This window comes from Nerophis lumbriciformis, linkage group LG17, assembly GCF_033978685.3.
Source record: "Nerophis lumbriciformis linkage group LG17, RoL_Nlum_v2.1, whole genome shotgun sequence".
Lineage (NCBI taxonomy): Eukaryota > Metazoa > Chordata > Actinopteri > Syngnathiformes > Syngnathidae > Nerophis > Nerophis lumbriciformis.
Genome location: NC_084564.2, coordinates 45,432,594 through 45,456,840, shown reverse-complemented (window position 1 = coordinate 45,456,840; position 24,247 = coordinate 45,432,594). Strand labels below are relative to the sequence as shown.

The 24,247-nt window shown below is 40.4% G+C and overlaps 1 protein-coding gene across 3 annotated transcripts; it reads right to left on the bottom strand.

Annotated features, from left to right (window-relative positions):
- Positions 1 to 4,247: 4,247 nt before the first annotated feature.
- On the bottom strand, positions 4,248 to 22,671 carry mrps23 (mitochondrial ribosomal protein S23). 3 transcript variants are annotated; one of them, XM_072915030.1, is made up of 6 exons: positions 22,553 to 22,671; positions 12,942 to 13,136; positions 12,778 to 12,855; positions 8,699 to 8,861; positions 5,951 to 6,020; positions 4,248 to 5,815 (listed from the first exon to the last, which is right to left on the bottom strand). In XM_072915030.1, exons 1-6 carry the CDS (start codon positions 22,594 to 22,596, stop codon positions 5,424 to 5,426), a joined length of 942 nt encoding a protein of 313 aa, XP_072771131.1. In that variant the 5' UTR covers positions 22,597 to 22,671; the 3' UTR covers positions 4,248 to 5,423. The 3 variants fall into 3 exon arrangements, with proteins under 3 accessions (XP_072771131.1, XP_061829184.1, XP_061829185.1); XM_061973200.1 differs by having other exon boundaries at positions 4,248 to 6,020; XM_061973201.1 differs by lacking the exon at positions 22,553 to 22,671 and adding an exon at positions 22,444 to 22,548 and having other exon boundaries at positions 4,248 to 6,020.
- Between the last annotated feature and the right edge of the window lie 1,576 nt (positions 22,672 to 24,247).

The window sequence follows — 24,247 nt, the reverse complement described above, 5'->3', positions numbered from 1 at the left end:
CACATTAAGAGTGTTACTAAAACAACTCTCTCATTTGAGTCACACATTAAGAGTGTTACTAAAACAACTCTCTCCTTTGAGTCACACATTAAGAGTGTTACTAAAACAACTCTCTCCTTTGAGTCACACATTAAGAGTGTTACTAAAACAACTCTCTCCTTTGAGTCACACATTAAGAGCGTTACTAAAACAACTCTCTCCTTTGAGTCACACATTAAGAGCGTTACTAAAACAACTCTCTCCTTTGAGTCACACATTAAGAGTGTTACTAAAACAACTCTCTCCTTTGAGTCACACATTAAGGGTGTTACTAAAACAACTCTCTCCTTTGAGTCACACATTAAGGGTGTTACTAAAACAACTCTCTCCTTTGAGTCACACATTAAGGGTGTTACTAAAACAACTCTCTCCTTTGAGTCACACATTAAGAGTGTTACTAAAACAACTCTCTCCTTTGAGTCACACATTAAGGGTGTTACTAAAACAACTCTCTCCTTTGAGTCACACATTAAGAGTGTTACTAAAACAACTCTCTCCTTTGAGTCACACATTAAGGGTGTTACTAAAACAACTCTCTCCTTTGAGTCACACATTAAGGGTGTTACTAAAACAACTCTCTCCTTTGAGTCACACATTAAGGGTGTTACTAAAACAACTCTCTCCTTTGAGTCACACATTAAGGGTGTTACTAAAACAACTCTCTCCTTTGAGTCACACATTAAGGGTGTTACTAAAACAACTCTCTCCTTTGAGTCACACATTAAGGGTGTTACTAAAACAACTCTCTCCTTTGAGTCACACATTAAGGGTGTTACTAAAACAACTCTCTCCTTTGAGTCACACATTAAGGGTGTTACTAAAACAACTCTCTCCTTTGAGTCACACATTAAGAGTGTTACTAAAACAACTCTCTCCTTTGAGTCAGACATTAAGGGTGTTACTAAAACAACTCTCTCCTTTGAGTCACACATTAAGGGTGTTACTAAAACAACTCTCTCCTTTGAGTCACACATTAAGGGTGTTACTAAAACAACTCTCTCCTTTGAGTCACACATTAAGGGTGTTACTAAAACAACTCTCTCCTTTGAGTCACACATTAAGGGTGTTACTAAAACAACTCTCTCCTTTGAGTCACACATTAAGAGTGTTACTAAAACAACTCTCTCCTTTGAGTCAGACATTAAGGGTGTTACTAAAACAACTCTCTCCTTTGAATCACACATTAAGAGTGTTACCAAAACAACTCTCTCCTTTGAGTCACACATTAAGAGTGTTACCAAAACAACTCTCTCCTTTGAGTCACACATTAAGAGTGTTACTAAAACGGCCTTCCTTCATCTACGTAATATCGCTAAAATTAGTTCCATTTTATCCACTAGCGACGCTGAGATCATTATTCATGCGTTCGTTACGTCTCGTCTCGACTACTGTAACGTATTATTTTGGGGTCTCCCTATGTCTAGCATTAAAAGATTACAGTTGGTACAAAATGCGGCTGCTAGACTTTTGACAAGAACAAGAAAGTTTGATCATATTACGCCTATACTGTATATACCTTTATATACATATATACATATATATATACCTATAGTGGCTCACCTGCACTGGCTTCCTGTGCACTTAAGATGTGACTTTAAAGTTTTACTACTTAGGTATAAAATACTAAAGGGTCTATCTTGCTGATTGTATTGTACCATATGTCCCGGCAAGAAATCTGCCTTCAAAGAACTCCGGCTTATTAGTGATTCCCAGAGCCCAAAAAAAGTCTGCGGGCTATAGAGCGTTTTCTATTGGGGCTCCAGTACTATGGAATGTTCTAGCAGTAACAGTTAGAGATGCTACCTCAGTAGAAGCATTTAAGTCCCATCTTAAAACTCATTTGTATACTCTAGCCTAGGGGGGGGCACAGGTCCGGTGGCCATGGATGAAGTGCTGGCTGTCCAGAGTCGGGACCCGGGGTGGACCGCTCGCCTGTGTATCGGTTGGGAACATCTCTGCGCTGCTGACCCGTCTCCGCTCGGGATGGTTTCCTGCTGACCCCACTATGGACTGGACTCTCACACTATTATGTTAGATCCACTATGGACTGGACTCTCTCACTATTATGTTAGATCCACTATGGACTGGACTCTCACACTATTAACCCACATATGCGATCCTCTCCAAGGTTTCTCATAGTCATTCACATCGACGTCCCACTGGGGTGAGTTTTTCCTTGCCCTTATGTGGGCTCTGTACCGAGGATGTCGTTGTGGCTTGTGCAGCCCTTTGAGACACTTGTGATTTAGGGCTATATAAATAAACATTGATTGATTGATGTATGTGTGTATGTATGTATGTATGTATGTACAGTATGTATGTGTGTATGTATGTATGTATGTATGTGTATACGTATGTGTGTAATAACGCCATCACGGCTGCCTCTGTGCTATCATGCGTGCACCAAGAAAAATTCCTAGTTTGTGAAGCCATTCTCAAACAATGGCAATAAAAACTATTGTGATTGTGATGTATGTACAAGTATGTATGGAAGTAAAATGCTGTGTCTTGATGTCCAACACAAATGTCTCGTCGGAGACAGTAAAGCTAATTATTATTATTATAAAAGGGGCATTCCACAGATTGTGTACATCCCCAGGACTGAAAACATATACATTATTTTATGACACAGTGTCCTTCACATTCATCTGATTGCAGATGCAATTCATGCAAACACATCTACGATAATAACATTTCAAATGCAAGAAGTTCAACAGCATTGAAGACTGGATAAAATAGCATGTGACATGTTCTCCTTACATCAATTATGTAGAAATATCATCATTTTACTGCTTAACAATTGTTTTATCTTTTACACAGTTGTGTTACTACTTATCTCAACTAGAACTAACCTTCATTTGCTTTCAAACTACTAATGTTTGTGTTCAAATTCACACTTGAGTCATGTTGCTGGTTTTAAACACACAGGTGTTTACACACACACACACACACACACATACATACATACATGGCACATACACTTCTCCACATTTTGTCTTTTTTTGTCATTTATTTATTTACTTCAGGCAATGACATAAAAGTACAAAGTTGACAACACACAATAATATAAATGAATATAGGGCAAAAGGTAATGTGATGCATGATTGTCCAGTTTAGCCTGAAAGGGAAGAAGACAACTTATTGAATCATCATTTGGAGTGGCCCGTGAAAGCCTGGAAATGAACCACTTCATTCTTTCTGACTAAATATATTTCTTCTATTCATTTTTTAGGATAACATGCGAGAGCTGTGCGATATGGACCCCTGGAAAAAAGTATGAAAATGATGTAGGATGTTTATTCCGTTGTTTCATTTTGTAGAAAAATAATGAGATAACAGACGACACACAACTAGCCAGGTAGCAGTTCATTCTGCGCCAGATCCCATGTGAAATCAGCAGATGTGTACAGAAGTCACGCCCGCTCAGTGAATGTGTCTGGGACTCTCAGATGGACGGTCTAAAGGATTGGTTAGGGCCAGTTCAAGGACATGAGTAAAACACTTCTATCTCACCAAAATGCTCATTGCCTGCCATACAGACCAGGCTCCTCTCTCTCATCGGTCATGTCAACAGCACCCGCTCCTCTCATGGCACTTAGCCACTGATGTGTTTATGGCCACACAAAAAGTGGCACCACACAAAGTGTAAATTCCAGGTGATTGCACTATGACTCTTCTACCTGATGTGTGCATATTCTATTTTCATTTATTAAGGATTTTAATTTACGGATATTAATCATAAAATGCTGTTACTACATTACAAAAATGCTAATAAAAAGGTATATTTTTCAGACAAAGTTACAGGAATGTACAATGTATTCCGTGCATACATCTCATTGTGCAAAATGTAAATGTTTTAGGGGAACTACTGTAAATGTGATCTTTGAAAGGGCTTCAAATTCTTTCGCCACCCAGACAGTAGTACATAGTTGATGAAAAACAATAATTGTTGTCATTTTCATTGTCAGTGGGCCACATTAGAAACTAATCTGACTTGATTATATGAATAAGAGGACAGTCGGGTGTTGCTCACAGGTGCTCCACTTTTGCCTTTGCTCTCACACATGAAAAATGACACAGAAGAGTGTAAATATTTTTCTTCACAATAAAAACTATTTTAAAAATCCCATCCTTGTCTTCATTTTCTGTTATGTTTAACATATTTATTTGGCAAGAAATCCTGCGTTAAAAATAAAGACAAAGAAAGATGCTGGTGAAATTCTGCTTTTATTTTCCGTTTCTTCACATGTGTCTGCTTTCACTGGCTTCTAGAAGAACATCATCCCTTCATCTTGAGGCGCCTTCGATTGGAATTATTGTGTCAAACCCACAGCATTCATATTATGATTTGGGCCTACATTTAAAACCCTTTCTTGTGGTCTACAGAACATGTAATGGTCAACATTTTGTTCTACAGACCATCTTCAAGTCCCTTTTTGGACTGTGTCTTAGGGTTAGGGTTTTGTTCTACAGACCATCTTCAAGTCCCTTTTTGGACTGTGTCTTAGGATGCTGCATTTGATTTTTGGGCTGAATGAAGCAAGACTCCTTCGACAGCATCTTCACCCAAGCAGCCATCTTGTACTGCTTCCATATTGAGTCCACTGACAGATATAAGTCACAACTAATAGACACTTTTTCTTACAATTTCAGCATTCATGTGCACGTACGAGTTAGTCTGCCCCACAGCAAGACAGAGAAAAATAAGGAACTTATTGGCTACAAGTGAATAAAAATGGCGGACTCTTTGGGGAATCTTCTGGCATATACTGTACATATCCTGTGATGTCACTAAAGTCTCCAATTCCAAACGGCTCGTTTGGAGGAAGTTTGAAAGAAGGCAAGATTGTTTTAGAAATATTTCAGCAGTTATGGGGATCAAATCCACAGGTAGGGTTTGTGAGCATAGGACTCCTGTCAATACACCACCGTATCACTCAAAATAATGACTTTCTTCAGTATACAAACATCACACTCTGTAGTTGACGTTATTACCTGGTATCATTTGTAAGAGGGCTGAATATATGATGCTTACATTGGACACTTTTCAAACATTGGTAAGTTAGCGCCCTCTAGGCCTCCTCTTTCAATGTGTGTCAGTCACATTTCATTTGTTTCCAACATATCAGTTACATCTGCTTCTGCATTTCTTAACAGATGGAAGTCTATTACAAATGCAACTATTACTACTCAGATGGTAATTGTAGTGAGAGTTTCCATTCCTCATATATCTCTTGGACACACAGCAATATTTCTTAACTACACAACATCTAACTGAACACATTCTGCTGACACTATCAAGAAGTGAAGACAATCAATGAAGGATACTTTCAGTTGATAGATTACTTGTCAATCATGATTTAATGTTGATCAGGCTTTTATTTCTAAGAGCTCTTTGTGGTGTGCTCTTGCTTGCCTTCAGCATCACTAACATACTGCTCAGCTAACATGTCTTGCTTGCCTTCAGCATCACTAACATACTGCTCAGCTAACTTGTCTTGCTTGCCTTCAGCATCACTAACATACTGCTCAGCTAACTTGTCTTGCTTGCCTTCAGCATCACTTACATACTGCTCAGCTAACTTGTCTTGCTTGCCTTCAGCATCACTTCCATACTGCTCAGCAAACATGTCTTGCTTGCCTTCAGCATCACTTACATACTGCTCAGCAAACATGTCTTGCTTGCCTTCAGCATCACTAACATACTGCTCAGCTAACTTGTCTTGCTTGCCTTCAGCATCACTAACATACTGCTCAGCTAACTTGTCTTGCTTGCCTTCAGCATCACTTACATACTGCTCAGCTAACTTGTCTTGCTTGCCTTCAGCATCACTTACATACTGCTCAGCTAACTTGTCTTGCTTGCCTTCAGCATCACTTCCATACTGCTCAGCAAACATGTCTTGCTTGCCTTCAGCATCACTTACATCCTGCTCAGCAAACATGTCAGTCAGCTTCCACCCCAACACTGGATCTCTGCCCTGCAGGATAAAAGCACGACTTCAAGCATGTGTGCAAACATACACTGTTCAGTTGGGTTAAAGGGGAACTGCACTTTTTTGGGGGTATTTTGCCTATCATTCACAATTATTATGAAAGACATGACTGATGGATTTTTTTGAATGCATTCTAAATATGAAATAAAAGTCTGCTTACAACGGAGCCAATGGCAGCTCCACTATTCTGCCCATCAAATGTGAAAATCATTCAAAAAGCACCAACAAAACTCCATTTACATTTTTGTGACTTGAATATTAAGCAAGTATTATTGAAATTGTTATTATAAGTGCTAATGCAGACCAACTATTTATAACTAAGGAAGTAATAACTTCCTGTGTCCCTATGTTCATCGAGTGGTCCGCTGTTTCCTCGCTTCCCTGCTCCTTGGAAGTTTATTGTAGGTCACAAATCATGCATCTCACCTAGAAAATAGTTGGCTGAGGATGTAATCTGACAAGTTGGGACACTTTACCCGCCATTTAAGACTTGGAGCTGGCGAGAACGACACAAAAAGCGCTTGTTCTCCCCACTCCCACCCCGTTTCTTGGTGAGGAATATGAGACATGCTTCATCTAAATGGGATTATATGAACATCCTAGCAGTTGGCATCCTAATGACAGCAGACATTGTACAGTAAGTGATGTTTATTATGTTGGTTGACTCATGAAGTCTGCAGTGAGGAGAAATCTGTGATGTAGTGTAGTAAGACAAAAACATTTGTTTTTCCTTTTTTATGCATTCTAAATATGAAATAAATGCAATTAAGTCTGCTTACAATGAAGCCTATGGGAGTCGTTATAGTCTGCCTATAAAAGCCCTTAAACACATCCATTAAGGTTTTATATACAAACCCCGTTTCCATATGAGTTGGGAAATTGTGTTAGATATAAATATATATGGAATACAATGATTTGCAAATCCTTTTCAAGCCATATTCAGTTGAATATGCTACAAAGACAACATATTTGATGTTCAAACTCATAAACTTTATTTTTTTTTGCAAATAATCATTAACTTTAGAATTTGATGCCAGCAACACGTGACAAAGAAGTTGGGAAAGGTGTCAATAAATACTGATAAAGTTGAGGAATGCTCATCAAACACTTATTTGGAACATCCCACAGGTGTGCAGGATAATTGGGAACAGGTGGGTGCCATGATTGGGTATAAAAACAGCTTCCCAAAAAATGCTCAGTCTTTCACAAGAAAGGATGGGGCGAGGTACACCCCTTTGTCCACAACTGCGTGAGCAAATAGTCAAACAGTTTAAGAACAACGTTTCTCAAAGTGCAATTGCAAGAAATGTAGGGATTTCAACATCTACGCTCCATAATATCATCAAAAGGTTCAGAGAATGTGGAGAAATCACTCCACGTAAGCGGCATGGCCAGAAACCAACATTGAATGACCGTGACCTTCCATCCCTCAGACGGCACTGTATCAAAAACCCACATCAATCTCTAAAGGATATCACCACATGGGCTCAGGAACACTTCAGAAAACCACTGTCACTAAAATACAGTTGGTCGCTACATCTGTAAGTGCAAGTTAAAGCTCTACTATGCAAAGCCAAAGCCATTTATCAACAACACCCAGAAACGCCGCCGGCTTCTCTGGGCCCGAGATCATCTAAGATGGACTCATGCAAAGTGGAAAAGTGTTCTGTGGTCTGACGAGTCCACATTTCAAATTGTTTTTGGAAATATTCGACATCGTGTCATCCGAACCAAAGGGGAAGTGAACCATCCAGACTGTTATCGACGCAAAGTGTAAAAGCCAACATGTGTGATGGTATGGGGGTGTATTAGTGCCCAAGGCATGGGTAACTTACACATCTGTGAAGGCACCATTAATGCTGAAAGGTACATACAGGTTTTGGAACAACATATGCTGCCATCGAAGCGCCGTCTTTTTCATGGATGCCCCTGCTTATTTCAGCAAGAAAATGCCAAGCCACATTCAGCACGTGTTACAACAGCGTGGCTTCGTAAAAAAAAAAAAGAGTGCGGGTACTTTCCTGGCCCGCCTGCAGTCCAGACCTGTCTCTCATCGAAAATGTGTGGCGCATTATGAAGCCTAAAATACGACAGCGGAGACCTCGGACTGTTGAACGACTGAAGCTCTACATAAAACAAGAATGGGAAAGAATTCCACTTTCAAAGCTTCAACAATTAGTTTCCTCAGTTCCCAAACGTTTACTGAGTGTTGTTAAAAGGAAAGGCCATGTAACACAGTGGTGAACATGCCCTTTCCCAACTACTTTGTCACGTGTTGCAGCCATGACATTCTATTATTGCAAAAAAAAAAAACAGTTTATGAGTTTGAACATCAAATATGTTGTCTTTGTAGCATATTCAACTGAATATGGCTTGAAAAGGATTTACAAATCATTGTATTCCGTTTATATTTACATCTAACACAATTTCCCAACTCATATGGAAACGGGGTTTGTATATAAAACCTTAATGTTTAAGGGCTTTTATAGGCAGACTATAATGACTCCCATAGGCTTCATTGTAAGCAGACTTAATTGCATTTATTTCATATTTAGAATGCATAAAAAAAGAAAAACATACATAAGAATTGTAAATGATGAGCAAATTTCCCAAAAAGTGCAGTTCCGCTTTATAAGCTCATGCAGTGTTAGTAGAAGACTTACTGAATATTTGGATGTCTGAGTGCTTCTGGCCAGAGCTAGCACTGGAGCACCTCTTCTCCTCAGTATGATGCCTTCTGCTAGTAAAGCCTTTGCAGTCTGCTCAAATAGAAGAGACTTGTCCATCTCAGAGTGGCTCTTTAACTCTTCATACTTCTTGACAAACCTGCAGCAGCACAGTGCAAGTACGCTTTATCATGTGGACCATTTATATCATGTAATCACCTTTGCAACACACACACACACACACACACACACACACACACACACACACACACACACACACACACACACACACACACACACACACACACACACACACACACACACACACACACACACACACACACACACACACACACACACACACACACACACACACACACACACACACACACACACACACACACACACACACACATTTGATAATCCCACTGCAAGAAAAGTACACAATAGTAAGTGATAAGAGTGAAATAGAAATGTGCAGAACAATCACACACTTGCTTTTGATTTGTACAATGGTTTGAAAGAAGAAATTGATTGGACTGGCTGATGGTTTAAAGCGGGGGTCTCCAAACTTCTTGACTCAGGGTTCAGAATGGGCCAGGCAGAATTATGATCCTAAATTACAACCTAATTCATCTACTTTTTAATCTCACATAAAAATGCTGAGGAAAAACCCTCAATTTGAGGTATTTTTTGACATTTAAATTCATTAAATGACATCAAAGATACACATATATAGATGAAAAAGTGGATTTATAAAGTAATTTGTTCTTTTTAACAGACTTGAATACTGTAGATATTTATACTATAAAACATCAGGATGTTGTAATATTTATCTGTGGTGATTTTAACATTGATTTGTTCAATTCCACAAGTATTGGGACCTAAGTTATTTATACTGATTGAAATGATATTTGTTCAGTATGTAATAAATGTAAATGTATTATGTTTGCAGATGATACAAATGTATATTGTTGAGGGGAAGACTTGAAGAAAGTGTTAAAGATAATAGAGGTTGAGTTGATTCAGCTAAAAAAATGGTTTGATATAAATATAAGTTATCATTAAGTGATAAGAAAACTACATTTATGGTGTTTAGTGGTGCAAGGACAAAATATGAAGCAAAATTCAAATGAAATCAAGTGGAAATTATCTGGTAGAGTATATGAAACTAAATTCTTGGGAATAATAATTGATCATAAATGATGTTGAATATATAAAGGGAAAAATATCCAAATCCATTGCTATTCTTTATAAAGTAAGACATGCTGAATAAGGCTCAGGCCCAGCGAAGCCGACGGCGTTTCTGGGTGTTGTTGATAAACGGTTTTCGCCTTGCATAGGAGAGTTTTAACTTGCACTTACAGATGTAGCGACCAACTGTAGTTACTGACAGTGGGTTTCTGAAGTGTTCCTGAGCCCATGTGGTGATATCCTTTACACACTGATGTCGCTTGTTGATGCAGTACAGCCTGAGGGATGGAAGGTCACGGGCTTAGCTGCTTACGTGCAGTGATTTTTCCAGATTCTCTGAACCCTTTGATGATATTACGGAGCGTAGATGGTGAAATCCCTAAATTCCTTGCAATAGCTGCTTGAGAAAGGTTTTTCTTAAACTGTTCAACAATTTTCTCACGTATTTGTTGACAAAGTGGTGACCCTCGCCCCATCCTTGTTTGTGAATGACTGAGCATTTCATGGAATCTACTTTTATACCCAATCATGGCACCCACCTGTTCCCAATTAGCCTGCACACCTGTGGGATGTTCCAAATAAGTGTTTGATGAGCATTCCTCAACTTTATCAGTATTTATTGCCACCTTTCCCAGCTTCTTTGTCACGTGTTGCTGCCATCAAATTCTAAAGTTAATGATTATTTGCAAAAAAAAAAAAAATGTTTATGAGTTTGAACATCAAATATGTTGTCTTTGTAGCATATTCAACTGAATATGGCTTGAAAATGATTTGCAAATCATTGTATTCCGTTTATATTTACATCTAACACAATTTCCCAACTCATATGGAAACGGGGTTTGTATGTAGAGCTTCAGTCGTTCAACAGTCCGGGGTCTCCACTGTCATATTTTAGGCTTCATAATGCGCCACACATTTTCGATGGGAGAGAGGTCTGGACTGCAGGCCGGCCAGAAAAGTACCCGCACTCTTTTTTTACGAAGCCACGCTGTTGTAACACGTGCTGAATTGTCTTGCTGAAATAAGCAGGGGCGTCCATGAAAAAGACGGCGCTTAGATGGCAGCATATGTTGTTCCAAAACCTGTATGTACCTTTCAGCATTAATGGTGCCTTCACAGATGTGTAAGTTACCCATGCCTTGGGCACTAATGCACCCCCATACCATCACACATGTTGGCTTTTCAACTTTGCGTCGATAACAGTCTGGATGGTTCGCTTCCCCTTTGGTCCGGATGACACGACGTCCACAGTTTCCAAAAACAATTTGAAATGTGGACTCGTCAGACCACAGAACACTTTTCCACTTTGCATGAGTCCATCTTAGATGATCTCGGGCCCAGAGAAGCCGGCGGCGTTTCTGGGTGTTGTTGATAAATGGCTTTGGCTTTGCATAGTAGAGCTTTAACTTGCACTTACAGATGTAGCGACCAACTGTATTTAGTGACAGTGGTTTTCTGAAGTGTTCCTGAGCCCATGTGGTGATATCCTTTAGAGATTGATGTCGGTTTTTGATACAGTGCCGTCTGAGGTCATTCAATGTTGGTTTCCGGCCATGCCGCTTACGTGATTTCTCCAGATTCTCTGAACCTTTTGATGATATTATGGAGCGTAGATGTTGAAATCCCTACATTTCTTGCAATTGCACTTTGAGAAACGTTGTTCTTAAACTGTTTGACTATTTGCTCACGCAGTTGTGGACAAAGGGGTGTACCTCGCCCCATCCTTTCTTGTGAAAGACTGAGCATTTTTTGGGAAGCTGTTTTTATACCCAATCATGGCACCCACCTGTTCCCAATTAGCCTGCACACCTGTGGGATGTTCCAAATAAGTGTTTGATGAGCATTCCTCAACTTTATCAGTATTTATTGCCACCTTTACCAACTTCTTTGTCACGTGTTGCTGCCATCAAATTCTAAAGTTAATGATTATTTGCAAAAAAAAAAGTTTATCAGTTTGAACATCAAATATGTTGTCTTTGTAGCATATTCAACTGAATATGGGTTGAAAATGATTTGCAAATCATTGTATTCCGTTTATATTTACATCTAACACAATTTCCCAACTCATATGGAAACGGGGTTAGTATGTAGAGCTTTTTCTGTAGAAACTCAAAAGCGCTTTACATGGTGCAACTCATTATCTATATCTTTAAGCTACATGGGACAGTGTGGCGCTGTTGGGAGAGTGGCTGTGCCCGCAACCTAAGGGTTCCTGGTTCGATCCCCAGCTTCTACCAACCTAGTCATGTCCATTGTGTCCTTGAGCAAGACACTTCACCCTTGGTCCTGATGGGTTGTGGTGATGGCAGCTCATCAGTGTGTGAATGTGGAAATAGTGTCAAAGCGCTTTGAGTACCTTGAAGGTAGAAAAGCGCTATAACCCATTTACAATTTAAACCAGCGTGGTTGGCACTGGGATTAGGTGGGTAAAGTGTCTTGCCCAAGGACACAACGGCAGTGACTAGGATGGCGGAAGCGGGAATCGAACCTGTAACCCCCACGTTGCTGGCACTACCAAGCGAGCCACGCCGGTTTTATAAATGGCAATGAAGATGATAATTGACAGCCCTAATTATCAGGCACATAAGGTATTCCTGCTGAGGATGCATCATCAGTATCTGGTCACACCTACAAGCTTCAGTTTGGAAGACCACCACATTACATTTTCTCATGTTTTCATAGCCTTGAACCCTCCACAGATAGATTTTTTTGGATTCCCAATGTTTGTCATTAACAGAGATCATGAGTTTTTCAAATGTTGTTTCCCTTTTCTAGATTTGTATTTCTTATTTTCCTTTGTCAGTTTCAAGTTACTTAAGTGACAAGTGTGTTTTCTTACAGTAAAATAAGGGTCCTGCCATTTCATCCATGTGTGTATATACCTCTGACTGGTAGAGACGAAGTCTGATTTGAAAAGGTTGAACGGCTGAGAACCCATCCCGTACTGGTCATAGAACTTCCTGAAAGCAGACAGTGGTGAAATGTAACGTAGAGGTGGTCTAACATAGCACAGTAACAACAGAAACACTGCAGATATTCCACTCACGCTCTAACTTCATCTTCTGCGTAGAAAATTTCAGGCACGGGGTCTGGTTTCTTGTCATCTTGACCTTGAACCTTGAATCTTGTACAGGACCTCACATGAAGTGGTTCCCGTTTTGGTGGAAAAGCTTTGTACACATCATACCAGATCGGTTTCTCTTCTGGCTTTTTCACTCCAGACCGCATCAGATCTCGAACCCTGTTGATCATATAGCCCAACAATTCATGAACATGTTGAATAGTGCTCAAATACAGTTCCAACTAAGCAAACATACTTACTACTACTTTCTACTGTAAACATATATTTATTTTAATTGTATTGTAAAATCAGGGGGCAGCATGGTGGAAGAGTGGTTAGTGCATCTGCCGCACAATACAAAGGTCCTGAGTAGTCTTGGGTTCAATCCCGGGCTCGGGATCTTTCTGTGTGGAGTTTGCATGTTCTCCCCATGACTGTGTGGGTTCCCTCCGGGTACTCCGGCTACCTCCCACCTCCAAAGACATGCACACTAAATTGGCCCTAGTGTGTGGATGTGAGTGTGAATGTTGTCTGTCTATCTGTGTTGGCCCTGTGTTGAGGTGGCGACTTGTCCAGGGTGTACCCCGCCTTCTGCCCAATTGTAGCTGAGATAGGCTCCAGCACCCCCGCGACCCCAAAGGGAATAAGCGGTAGAAAATGGATGAATGGATGGATGTATTGTAAAATCATTTGATCAATTTTATATTTGAAGCGTTGAACTGCCCGGTATAACAAAACACATATGAAGTAAGAGCAGTCCGGGGGCACCCAGGCCATTGAATGGATCACAACTGGACTGTTCATATTTTCATTTTCACTTCTAATCCCAGCAGGTTTTATCAATTCATACTCAAGGACTTAAATACCACAGTTCAAGCCTGGGTATGACAAGGTGGTAAGTACTATCTTGACTTTATAAATGAGATAAAATACAATCGGATAAAATTTATATTTAATCAAACCTATTTTTAGAATAATTTTAGACAAGTTTCATATTCACTGTGTTAATATGCAAGCCAACGACCACAGTTTTTTGTACTGAAAGTGTTACAGATCTAGTACTTTCAACCGAGATTCTTCTATGATCCCCAAGGCTACCCGGACCAAAATGTTGTGCAAAGACACATTTTTGTTTAAAATGACCTCTCTCATACATTTTTCCTTCTATATCCTTTTACTCTGCATTTGTAGACTGATCATCTTATTTTGTAGAATAAAATAAGAACAAACATTTGTCGTGTGCCTACGACGTAACCAGTAAGTAGGTTTTTTCCCCCCAACATATCTCAACAATTTTAAACATCCACCAGGTTGAGCAATGATTGTCTTTGACAAAACATGTTCAAAAAATAAAAGCAAATACAATTGGAATATTAAAAAATATTTATATATATAATAAAAAATAGGATAAGATACCAAATTCAAAAAGACAAAAATAAAGCTAATCTAAATCCCTTTAAAAGGATTCAATAAATATATCAATGTAGGGCTTTTGTACCATATTCCAAGATTTAATTGAGAATTTAAAAACATTAAGCCAATGTGAAAATCTAGGTTTTACTTTCAGAAATCGACATGTATAAAAAAAATGTAGCTTGCAGTATTGCTGGGCGATATGGCCTTTTTTTAATATCTCGATATTTTCAGGCCATGTCGTGATACACCATATATGTGTGGATATTTTGCCTTAGCCTTGAATGAACACTTGATGCATATAATGAGAGCAGTATGATGATTCTATGTGTCTACATTAAAACATTCTTCTTCATACTGCATTAATATATGCTACTTTTAAACTTTCATGCAGAGAGGGAAATCCCAAGTAAAAGTGTATTTATTAAAGAGTTATTAAGCAGTGGCACAAACATTCATGTCATTTCCAAACAGAAAGTGCAAGATTGTCAGAGACATTTTAAAACAAGCTATTAGTGCACTTTTGTGCATGATGTCACTAAGATGACATATCAAAACAACACTCAAATAAAGTGCACTTTTTGTACAGAACGCCACTACAATAGTTTAAAACAAATAAAGTGCACTTTTGTGCATGATGTCACACAAGATATTTCAATAAGTGTCAAATAAAAATGAGCTGCATAATAGGAAATCAAATAGTGTATGTCCTTCGCTATGTGGTAGGTTCCTGCGGACGTTATCTCCTTCTGTTGTTGACTATTTGTTTCATACGGTGTTGATGTGGAAATGGTTGCTTGGCCATTTTGTTGGTGTGGCACCGAACGGAGATGTTGACATGCGGAGTAAGCACTCTTCATTCTCTAGCGGGTGACTTTTCAAATGATGCTACATATTAGCAGTAATGCTACTTTTTGTAGCAACGCTTCTGCCCCACACTTGACATATTACGGTTGTCTGTTCGACATCTTCCCGCTTGAAGCCAAACCACTGCCAGACGATGGACCCCCTGCTGTTTTTCTTGGGAATTAATTATTCCTTCATTTGTTACCAGATTCGCACCTTCTTTCTCTTGTATTACCACTCACACCACAGCTAACTTTAGCCATGCTGCTACCTGTCTGCTCAGCGAGGGCGTATACGTATGTGACGTATGTAAGAAGGTGCGCTTGTTTATGTCTCTGTGAGAAGGAGAGACAAGAAAGAGTGAGGAGAGCCTGCAGCTAAAAGCAACTCCAATTAGGGCTGGGCGATATGGCCTTTTTTTAATATTGCGATATTTTAAGGCCATATCGTGATACACGATATATATGAGAATATTTTGCCTTAGCCTTGAATGAACACTTGATGCATATAATGACAGCAGTATGATGATTCTATGTGTCTACATTAAAACATTCTTCTTCATACTGCATTAATATATGCTACTTTTAAACGTTCATGCAGAGAGGGAAATCACAACTAAAAAAATCACTATTTTTTTCATACGGTGTTGATCTGGAAATGTTTGCCTCTGCATTTTGATGGTTTGGACGTGTGGCACCAAACAGAGATATTGACGTGCGGAGTAAGCACTCTTCATTGTCTAGCGGGTGACTTTTCAAATGATGCTACATATTAGCAGTGGGGCCGAGTGTCCTGGGTTCGCCTATACAGTGTACTTATCTAATAAAATAATAAACGGGAGACATTAGAGCAGGTTCGATTGCCACCGCTTCTTTAATGTCAACATCACACACCTCCTTCCACAACCACACACACCCTACGTCACAGCCCTACGGCAACAACTCTGGAGGGACAAAACTCCTCCTCCTTACCGAACACACTCCGGTAACTTGGGACACCATGAACTGTTTGTTTCAGCAGTAATGCTACTTTTTATAGCAATGCTTTTGCCCCACACCTGACAAATTACAGTTGTCTGTTCAACATATTCCCGCTTGAAGCCAAACCACCGCCAGACGATGGACCCCCTGCTGTTTTTCTTGGAAATTAAGTATTCCTCCATTTGTTACCAGATTCGCACCTTCTCTCTCTTGTATTAGCGCTCGCACCACTCCGCTAGCATCACAGCTAACGTTAGCCATAGGTACTGACTTCCACACCCTTACTGAGCAGGCCCACTTACTGAAAGTGCAGAGGAATATAACAGTCACCTCTGACAGAGCCTCCAGTCTTTCTTTGGCTGATGAACTCTGCCAGAGGATCTGGAGCCAATTCATGCAATACTTTGTAGCTCACTTTGAAGTCTGCAAATGTGTGAAGGCTGTCCCACCTTCAAATACTGTATTTGTTTACAATGGCACAGCGATGATAGTAGGGATGTCCCGATCCGATATTTGGATCGGATCGGCCGCCGATATTTGCCAAAAAATGTGTATCGGCAAGGCATGGGAAAATGCCGATCCAGATCCAGTTTAAAAAAAATTGCGGTCCGTGTTTTCCAACGCACCGATTTAAATAATACATTCCACTTTTCTGCTGCTCCGTAATTTCCGTTCCGCATTTTCCAGCACACCTTCAACACATCCACAGGTTTGTGGATTCTCTTTTAGCTGCTGGCATTACACGACAGGCTCTTCTCACTCTTTCCTGTGTCTCCCTCTCACAGACAGCGAGCGCACCTTCTTACACACGTCACATACTGTCACGACATACGTCACATACTGTCACGTCATACGTCACATACTGTCACGTCATACGTCACATACTGTCACGTCATACGTCACATACTGTCACGTCATACGTCACATACTGTCACGTCACACGTCACATACTGTCACGTCACACGTCACATACTGTCACGACATTCGTCACATACTGTCACGTCATACGTCACATACTGTCACGTCATACGTCACATACTGTCACGTCATACGTCACATACTGTCACGTCATACGTCACATACTGTCACGTCATACGTCACATACTGTCACGTCATACGTCACATACTGTCACGTCATACGTCACATACTGTCACGTCATACGTCACATACGTATACGTCCTCCCCGAGCAGAGAGGTAGCAGCATGGCTAACGTTAGCTGTGATGCTAGCGCAGCCGTGTGACCAAAGTTCCCTCTACGCACTGCTCAAGCGTCCTCTGCGCACGGCAAATCTATGCCACGCACAACATCAAATAAAAAAATAAGCGCATAACAATTTTCGACACACGGACACGACAGAGAAAACAGTTTTCGTCATCATTGTTCAAATATTATAACGTCTGTCGAGACGCTTATCTCTGTTCGGTGCCACACGTCCACACCATCAAAATGCTGAGGCAAAAATTTCCAGATCAACACCGTATGAAAAAATTTGTGATTTTTTTAGTTGTGATTTCCTTCTCTGCACGAAAGTTTAAAAGTAGCATATATTAATGCAGTATGAAGAAGAATGTTTTAATGTAGACATGCAAGCCTTGAAAGAAAATTTTGAAAATCAAGACTACATTTCCTGCAAATGGGTGCATTTCTACCCTATATTTTAACTTTAGATTTATTCTCATATCAAACTCTTTTGGCTGTCTTTTTGACACTTACATCCGGCGCCCCCCTCCACACCCTGGATTATAAATAATGTCAATAATTCAATGTGATTATCTTGTGTGATGACTGTATTATGATGATAGTATATATCTGATAGTATATATCTGTATCATGAATCAATTTAAGTGGACCCCGACTTAAACAAGTGGAAAAACTTATTGGGGTGTTACCATTTAGTGGTCAATTGTACGGAATATGTACTTCACTGTGCAACCTACTAATAAAAGTCTCAATCTATCAATCAAAACACATAGAATCATCATACTTCTGTGATTATATGCATCAAGTGTTCATTCAAGGTTAAGGCAAAATATCGAGATGTATATCGTGTATTGCAATATGGCCTTAAAATATGGCAATATTAAAAAAAGGCCATATCGCCCAGCCCTAGTTCAATGATGCCATTTCTGTTTGTCATGTATAATTTTGTCTATTTTGTGTTTATCCTTGAATAAACAGGTCAGTTTCTTGTTACCAACCATTGTGTATTATTCAAACTCCCCTAATTCAGCTGGCTAGTTGTTATCAAGAGTACTAAAACCCTTTTCAACATGATTCTGACAACTAAGTAGGCTAAATAACTTTAAACTTTAATACATGCTCGGATAGGTCAGTATCGGTATCGGTCAGTATCGGTATCGGATCGGAAGTGCAAAAACAATATCGGTATCGGATCGGAAGTGCAAAAACCTGGATCGGGACATCCCTAGATGATAGTGCCTAGGTTTTTATCCATAACTTTAATTGCTTGTTTGTACAAGATTTCCAATGGGTTTTTTAAACTCTGACCAGCCTGAGACCAGCTGGTAAGGCAATAGTTGAAGTGGCTGAAAATCATCAAATGCAAACACAATTTTGCAGCTTCAGTTGACATTTCATTTCAAATTGCACAAAAATGTGCGAGATTAAGTGAATTGTGAAGTGAATTTTATTTATATAGCGCTTTTTCCCAAGTGACTCAAAGCGCTTTACATAGTGAAAGCCAATATCTAAGTTACATTTAAAGCAGTGTGGGTGGCACTGGGAGCAGGTGGGTAAAGTGTCTTGCCCAAGGACACAACGGCAGTGACTAGGATGGCGGAAGTGGGGATCGAACCTGCAACCCTCAAGTTGCTGGCACGGCCGCTCTACCAACCGAGCTATACCGTTAAACTTGATTATCTTACACAGTTTGCCAACATGGGCTTTAAAGGAGAGCTCTGAATCTATCATTAACTCTATTAGAGGTAGATGTGTGTATATTATTCCTGACTAACCAGTAGTCTAGTCTTCACTTGTGGGGTTTAATCCATGCATAGGCAGGGATCTACATTTCTGCCAGTGGGTGCTTGGTGTGTGTGTGTGTATCAAAAATAAATAAATAGACGTTCAGTGAAGTTAATATCCCATATGATTGTGGCTTTATTATTTTGTAAAGCGGACCAAACTCGCCACAAAATTAACTACAACAATATTGATTTTTCAAAAATGATTTTAAAGATTGAAAGTTGCCATTAATCCCACGTGGGTGCTCGGCAATATTCAAGTGTACTGGAGAGGAGGCTACGCCGGATAGTCGAACCTCGGATTCGGGAGGAACAGTGTGGTTTTCGTCCTGGTCGTGGAACTGTGGACCAGCTCTATACTCTCGGCAGGGTCCTTGAGGGTGCATGAGAGTTTGCCCAACCCGTCTACATGTGCTTTGTGGACTTGGAGAAGGCAAGTCCACAAAGTGGAGAGTGCTCAGAGAGTATGGGGTATCGGACTGTCTAATTGTGGCGGTCCGCTCCCTGTATGATCAGTGTCAGAGCTTGGTCCGCATTGCCGGCAGTAAGTCGGACACGTTTCCAGTGAGGGTTGGACTCCGCTAAGGCTGCCCTTTGTCACCCATTCTGTTCTGAACTTTTATGGACAGAATTTCTAGGCGCAGTCAAGGCGTTGAGGGGATCCGGTTTGGTGGCTGCAGGATTAGGTCTCTGCTTTTTGGCCAGGATCTTCAGCTCTCACTGGATCGGTTCGCAGCCGAGTGTAAAGTGACTGGGATGAGAATCAACACCTCCAAGTCGGAGTCCAAAGTTTGCTAAAAAGCAAACTGGCCGGCATGCATAAAACGGCAATGAAAATCGCAGGGAGGAAAGAATATGAGCCTATACAGAGCATCTATGAGCAGGCAGTTAGGAAAAAAGCTAAGAAAATGATTTCCAACTCACAACACCCACTCTTCCCTGAATATGGAACCCTGCCATCAGGGAGAAGACTCCGGGTCCCACTATGCAAATCTAACCGCCTTAAATTATCATTTGTCCCAGCCTCCATTAAGCTGACCAACAATGTGCAATAGAATGTTAATACATAGGTTAGCACTTTTTTAGCACATAGCACTTTAGCACATAGCACTTTAGAACTAAGCACTTTAGCACACAGCACTTTATCCATGAGCTCTAGTGCAATGCACACTGGTACTTTATCTTTATCTCCATACTGTAGATTTTATGCCTACATCAAAGTGCCACCTATGTCTATCAAGCTCCATGTTCTGATGTTTAAATGTTAGTTGTCTGGTTGTGGTTGTGTCTGTGCTTGTGTTTTTGTTCTGTTGTTTTTGTGTATGTTAAGAAAGCAATGATGCACTGTGCCAAAACAAATTTCCCCGCGGGGACAATAAAGTTGAACCTTGACCTTGACCATGGTTCTCGCCCGGAAAAGGGTGGAGTGCCATCTCCGAGTTGAGGAGGAGATCTTGCCCCAAGTGGAGGAGTTCAAGTACCTCTGAGTCTTGTTCACGAGTGAGGGAAGAGTGGATGGTGAGATTGACAGGCGGATCGGTGCGGCGTCTTCAGTAATGCGGACGCTGTATCGATCCGTTGTGGTGAAGAAGGAGCTGAGCCGGAAGGCAAAGCTCTCAATTTACCGGTCGATCTACGTTCCCATTCTCACCTATGGTCATGAGCTTTGGGTTATGAGCGAAAGGACAAGATCACGGGTACAAGTGGCCGAAATGAGTTTCCTCCGCCGGGTGGTGGGTCTCTCCCTTAGAGATAGGGTGAGAAGCTCTGTCATTCGGGAGGAGCTCAAAGTAAAGCCGCTGCTCCTCCACATGGAGAGGAGCCAGATGAGGTGGTTTGGGCATCTGGTCAGGATGCCACCCGAACGCCTCCCTAGGGAGGTGTTTAGGGCACGTCCGACCGGTAGGAGGCCATGGGGAAGACCCAGGACACGTTGGGAAGACTATGTCTCCCGGCTGGCCTGGGAACGCCTCGGGATCCCCCGGGAGGAGCTGGACGAAGTGGCTGGGGAGAGGGAAGTCTGGGCTTCCCTGCTTAGGCTGCTGCCCCCGCGACCCGACCTCGGATAAGCGGAAGAAGATGGATGGATGGGTGCTTGGCATTGTCTGTGGGTTATCTATGAATCCATGTATAACTTTTGACATTGGGATGTAAAATCCTCCATGTGTAATAAATTGTTGTCCGTCATGAATGAGCGTATAATAATATTGTTTCTATTTTTCACCTGCCTCGGAGGCCAGCGATCCTCCCATTGGTCAGGTGTCATATTCCAGTCTCCTCCTACAATAACATGATCCGTACGTTTGATTTCTGTTAACACAAGAGTGATATGTTCCATTAAAGTTTTGTTCTGTTGCTCATTGTTGAAGCCATACATGTTTGTCAATATGACAAGTTGACTGTAACCAATACGATCAACCAGTGACCATTTTCATCAGCTGTGTGAGTCACAATCGCTCCTGGGAATTTGTCAAAACAAATAGCAAGAGAGCGATGAGAACCATGGCTGAACAGGATTTTGTCTCCCTATTAGGTCATCCAAAAAGACGTGTCAACATCTGAAGAGTAAGACTCTGGTAAAAAAAAAACAATATATACCGTATTTTTCCGAGTATAAGTCGCACCGGAGTATAAGTCGCACCTGCCGAAAATGCACAATAAAGAAGAAAAAAACATATATACGTCGCACTGGAGTATAAGTCGTACTTTTTGGGGAAATGTATTTGATAAAAACCAACAGCAAGAATAGACATTTGAAAGGCAATTTAAAATAAATAAAGAATAGTGAACAACAGGCTGAATAAGTGTACGTTATATGAGGCATAAATAACCAACTGGTATGTTAACGTAACATATTATGGTAAGAGTCATTCAAATAACTAACATATAGAACATGCTATACAATCTGTCACTCCTAATCGCTAAATCCCATGAAATCTTATACGTCTAGTCTCTTACGTGAATGAGATCAATAATATTATTTGATATTTTATGCTAATGTGTTCATCATTTCCTTGACATGTTTTGCTGATGTTGAAAGTGCTTTGACTTTTGTGTGCATTATAAAAGTATGTTTGTTGTTCTATAAAAAATAAATACATGTAAAAAAATACAATGACATTTTTGCCCTTCGCAGTAGAAGAAAAATGCTTTCCTTTTAACCATATTTTAAGACTCTAGCATTCAACATTTTCAAAAGATATTTAGGTTAGTAACATAAGAAGAAAAGGCTAACAATTATAAATGTAATAGTTAAGTAACCTTGTTTGGTGCTGTGAGCTCAGAGGAAGTTCCCTCTCACAGTACTCATCATTTCATCTTCTTAACCTCCAATTCTGTCCAATAGTGGAAGGCAATGTTACTTTCTTACCGTGAAAAGACCGTCCCGACCCTCTCCACTCTGCTACCCGCCATTGTTGCGTCTTTGCAGTCTGACTCTCTGTGGCCAGAGTCACACTTCCGGCGGAAGTCCTTCTTCTTCTTCTTCTTCTTCTTTGGTTTAATGGTGGTTGGCAAGCAACCTTCTAGTGCGCATTACCGCCACCTACTGACATGGAGTGTGGACGAGGTGGATCCCTACTCTATATTCTTTTATTTAAGCCAGTGTTTTTTTAAAATATGTGTATAATGCTTTATAACCTATGTGTTCAGATTTAAATGCTTTTATTTAGCCCAGTGTTTTTTAACCCTGTAAGACCCAAATATAGAAAAGCCCCCCGAAAAAATATTTGACCTTTCAGATGTTGTTGTAGGAGGCATTTGATGCAGAAATAGAAGAGTTAAAACAAATGTTTATGTATGTTTTTAGAGAAATGTTGGAATATTGCAACATTGGGCTTTGATGGGAGCAGAGTTTGTGTATTTGTACTCTCGTTGTCTGAACAACTAAGGCTTCATTTGCAGGGTTGATTGCTTACTTATCCCCATAACGATATATACCATTAATAATAATCACACATTAGTTATATATTTATGAAGTCATCTATTACAAATATAAATAATATGAAACAAGATAAAACTCTTAAAAAACGCTTTTTTCCCCTCTTTTTTTCTTCGTCATGAAGACTTTCATTGGTGGTGAAAGTCCTAAAACCAGTCCCTGTCGTCTGTAAAACAAAGGCGAACATCACACTTTCTGCATTGTGTGTTGGTGTATCCTGTATTGCATCATCCTCTCATCCACACAGTTGTGCTCTTCTGGTACCATCCATCCATCCATCCATTTCCTACCGCTTATTCCCTTCGGGGTCGCGGGGGCGCTGGAGCCTACCTCAGCAGGCATTTCTCTCTGAATGAATCCAGCCAGAGTCTGACTTTCCATAGTTTGTCTTTCTTTTCCGTCTCAGAGACTGTCATGTTGTTTACAAAATGTATTGACGTCAACAGGGATCGGAATATGTTGCGTGGCATCACATCAGCAACAGGTGGTGGACCAAGTGCTCAGGCTACATCAGGGGTGAGAGGGAGAGGCACTGAAATTCAGGAGTCTCCTGGAAAATTCGGGAGGGTTGGCAAGTATGCCTATGTGTTTGTGGGCCCAGTCTACATGGTGTAGTGATGTAGTTATAGTGCAGTAGTTAGAGGGAATATTCAGTCTACAGGGTGTAGTGATGTAGTTATAGTGCAGTAGTTAGAGGGAATATTCAGTCTACATGGTGTAGTGATGTAGTTATAGTGCAGTAGTTAGAGGGAATATTCAGTCTACAGGGTGTAGTGATGTAGTTATAGTGCAGTAGTTAGAGGGAATATTCAGTCTACAGGGTGTAGTGATGTAGTTATAGTGCAGTAGTTAGAGGGAATATTCAGTCTACATGGTGTAGTGATGTAGTTATAGTGCAGGAGTTAGAGGGAATATTCAGTCTACAGGTTGTGGTGATGTAGTTATAGTGCAGGAGTTAGAGGGAATATTCAGTCTACATGGTGTAGTGATGTAGTTATAGTGCAGTAGTTAGAGGGAATATTCAGTCTACAGGGTGTAGTGATGTAGTTATAGTGCAGGAGTTAGAGGGAATATTCAGTCTACACGGTGTAGTGATGTAGTTATAGTGCAGTAGTTAGAGGGAAT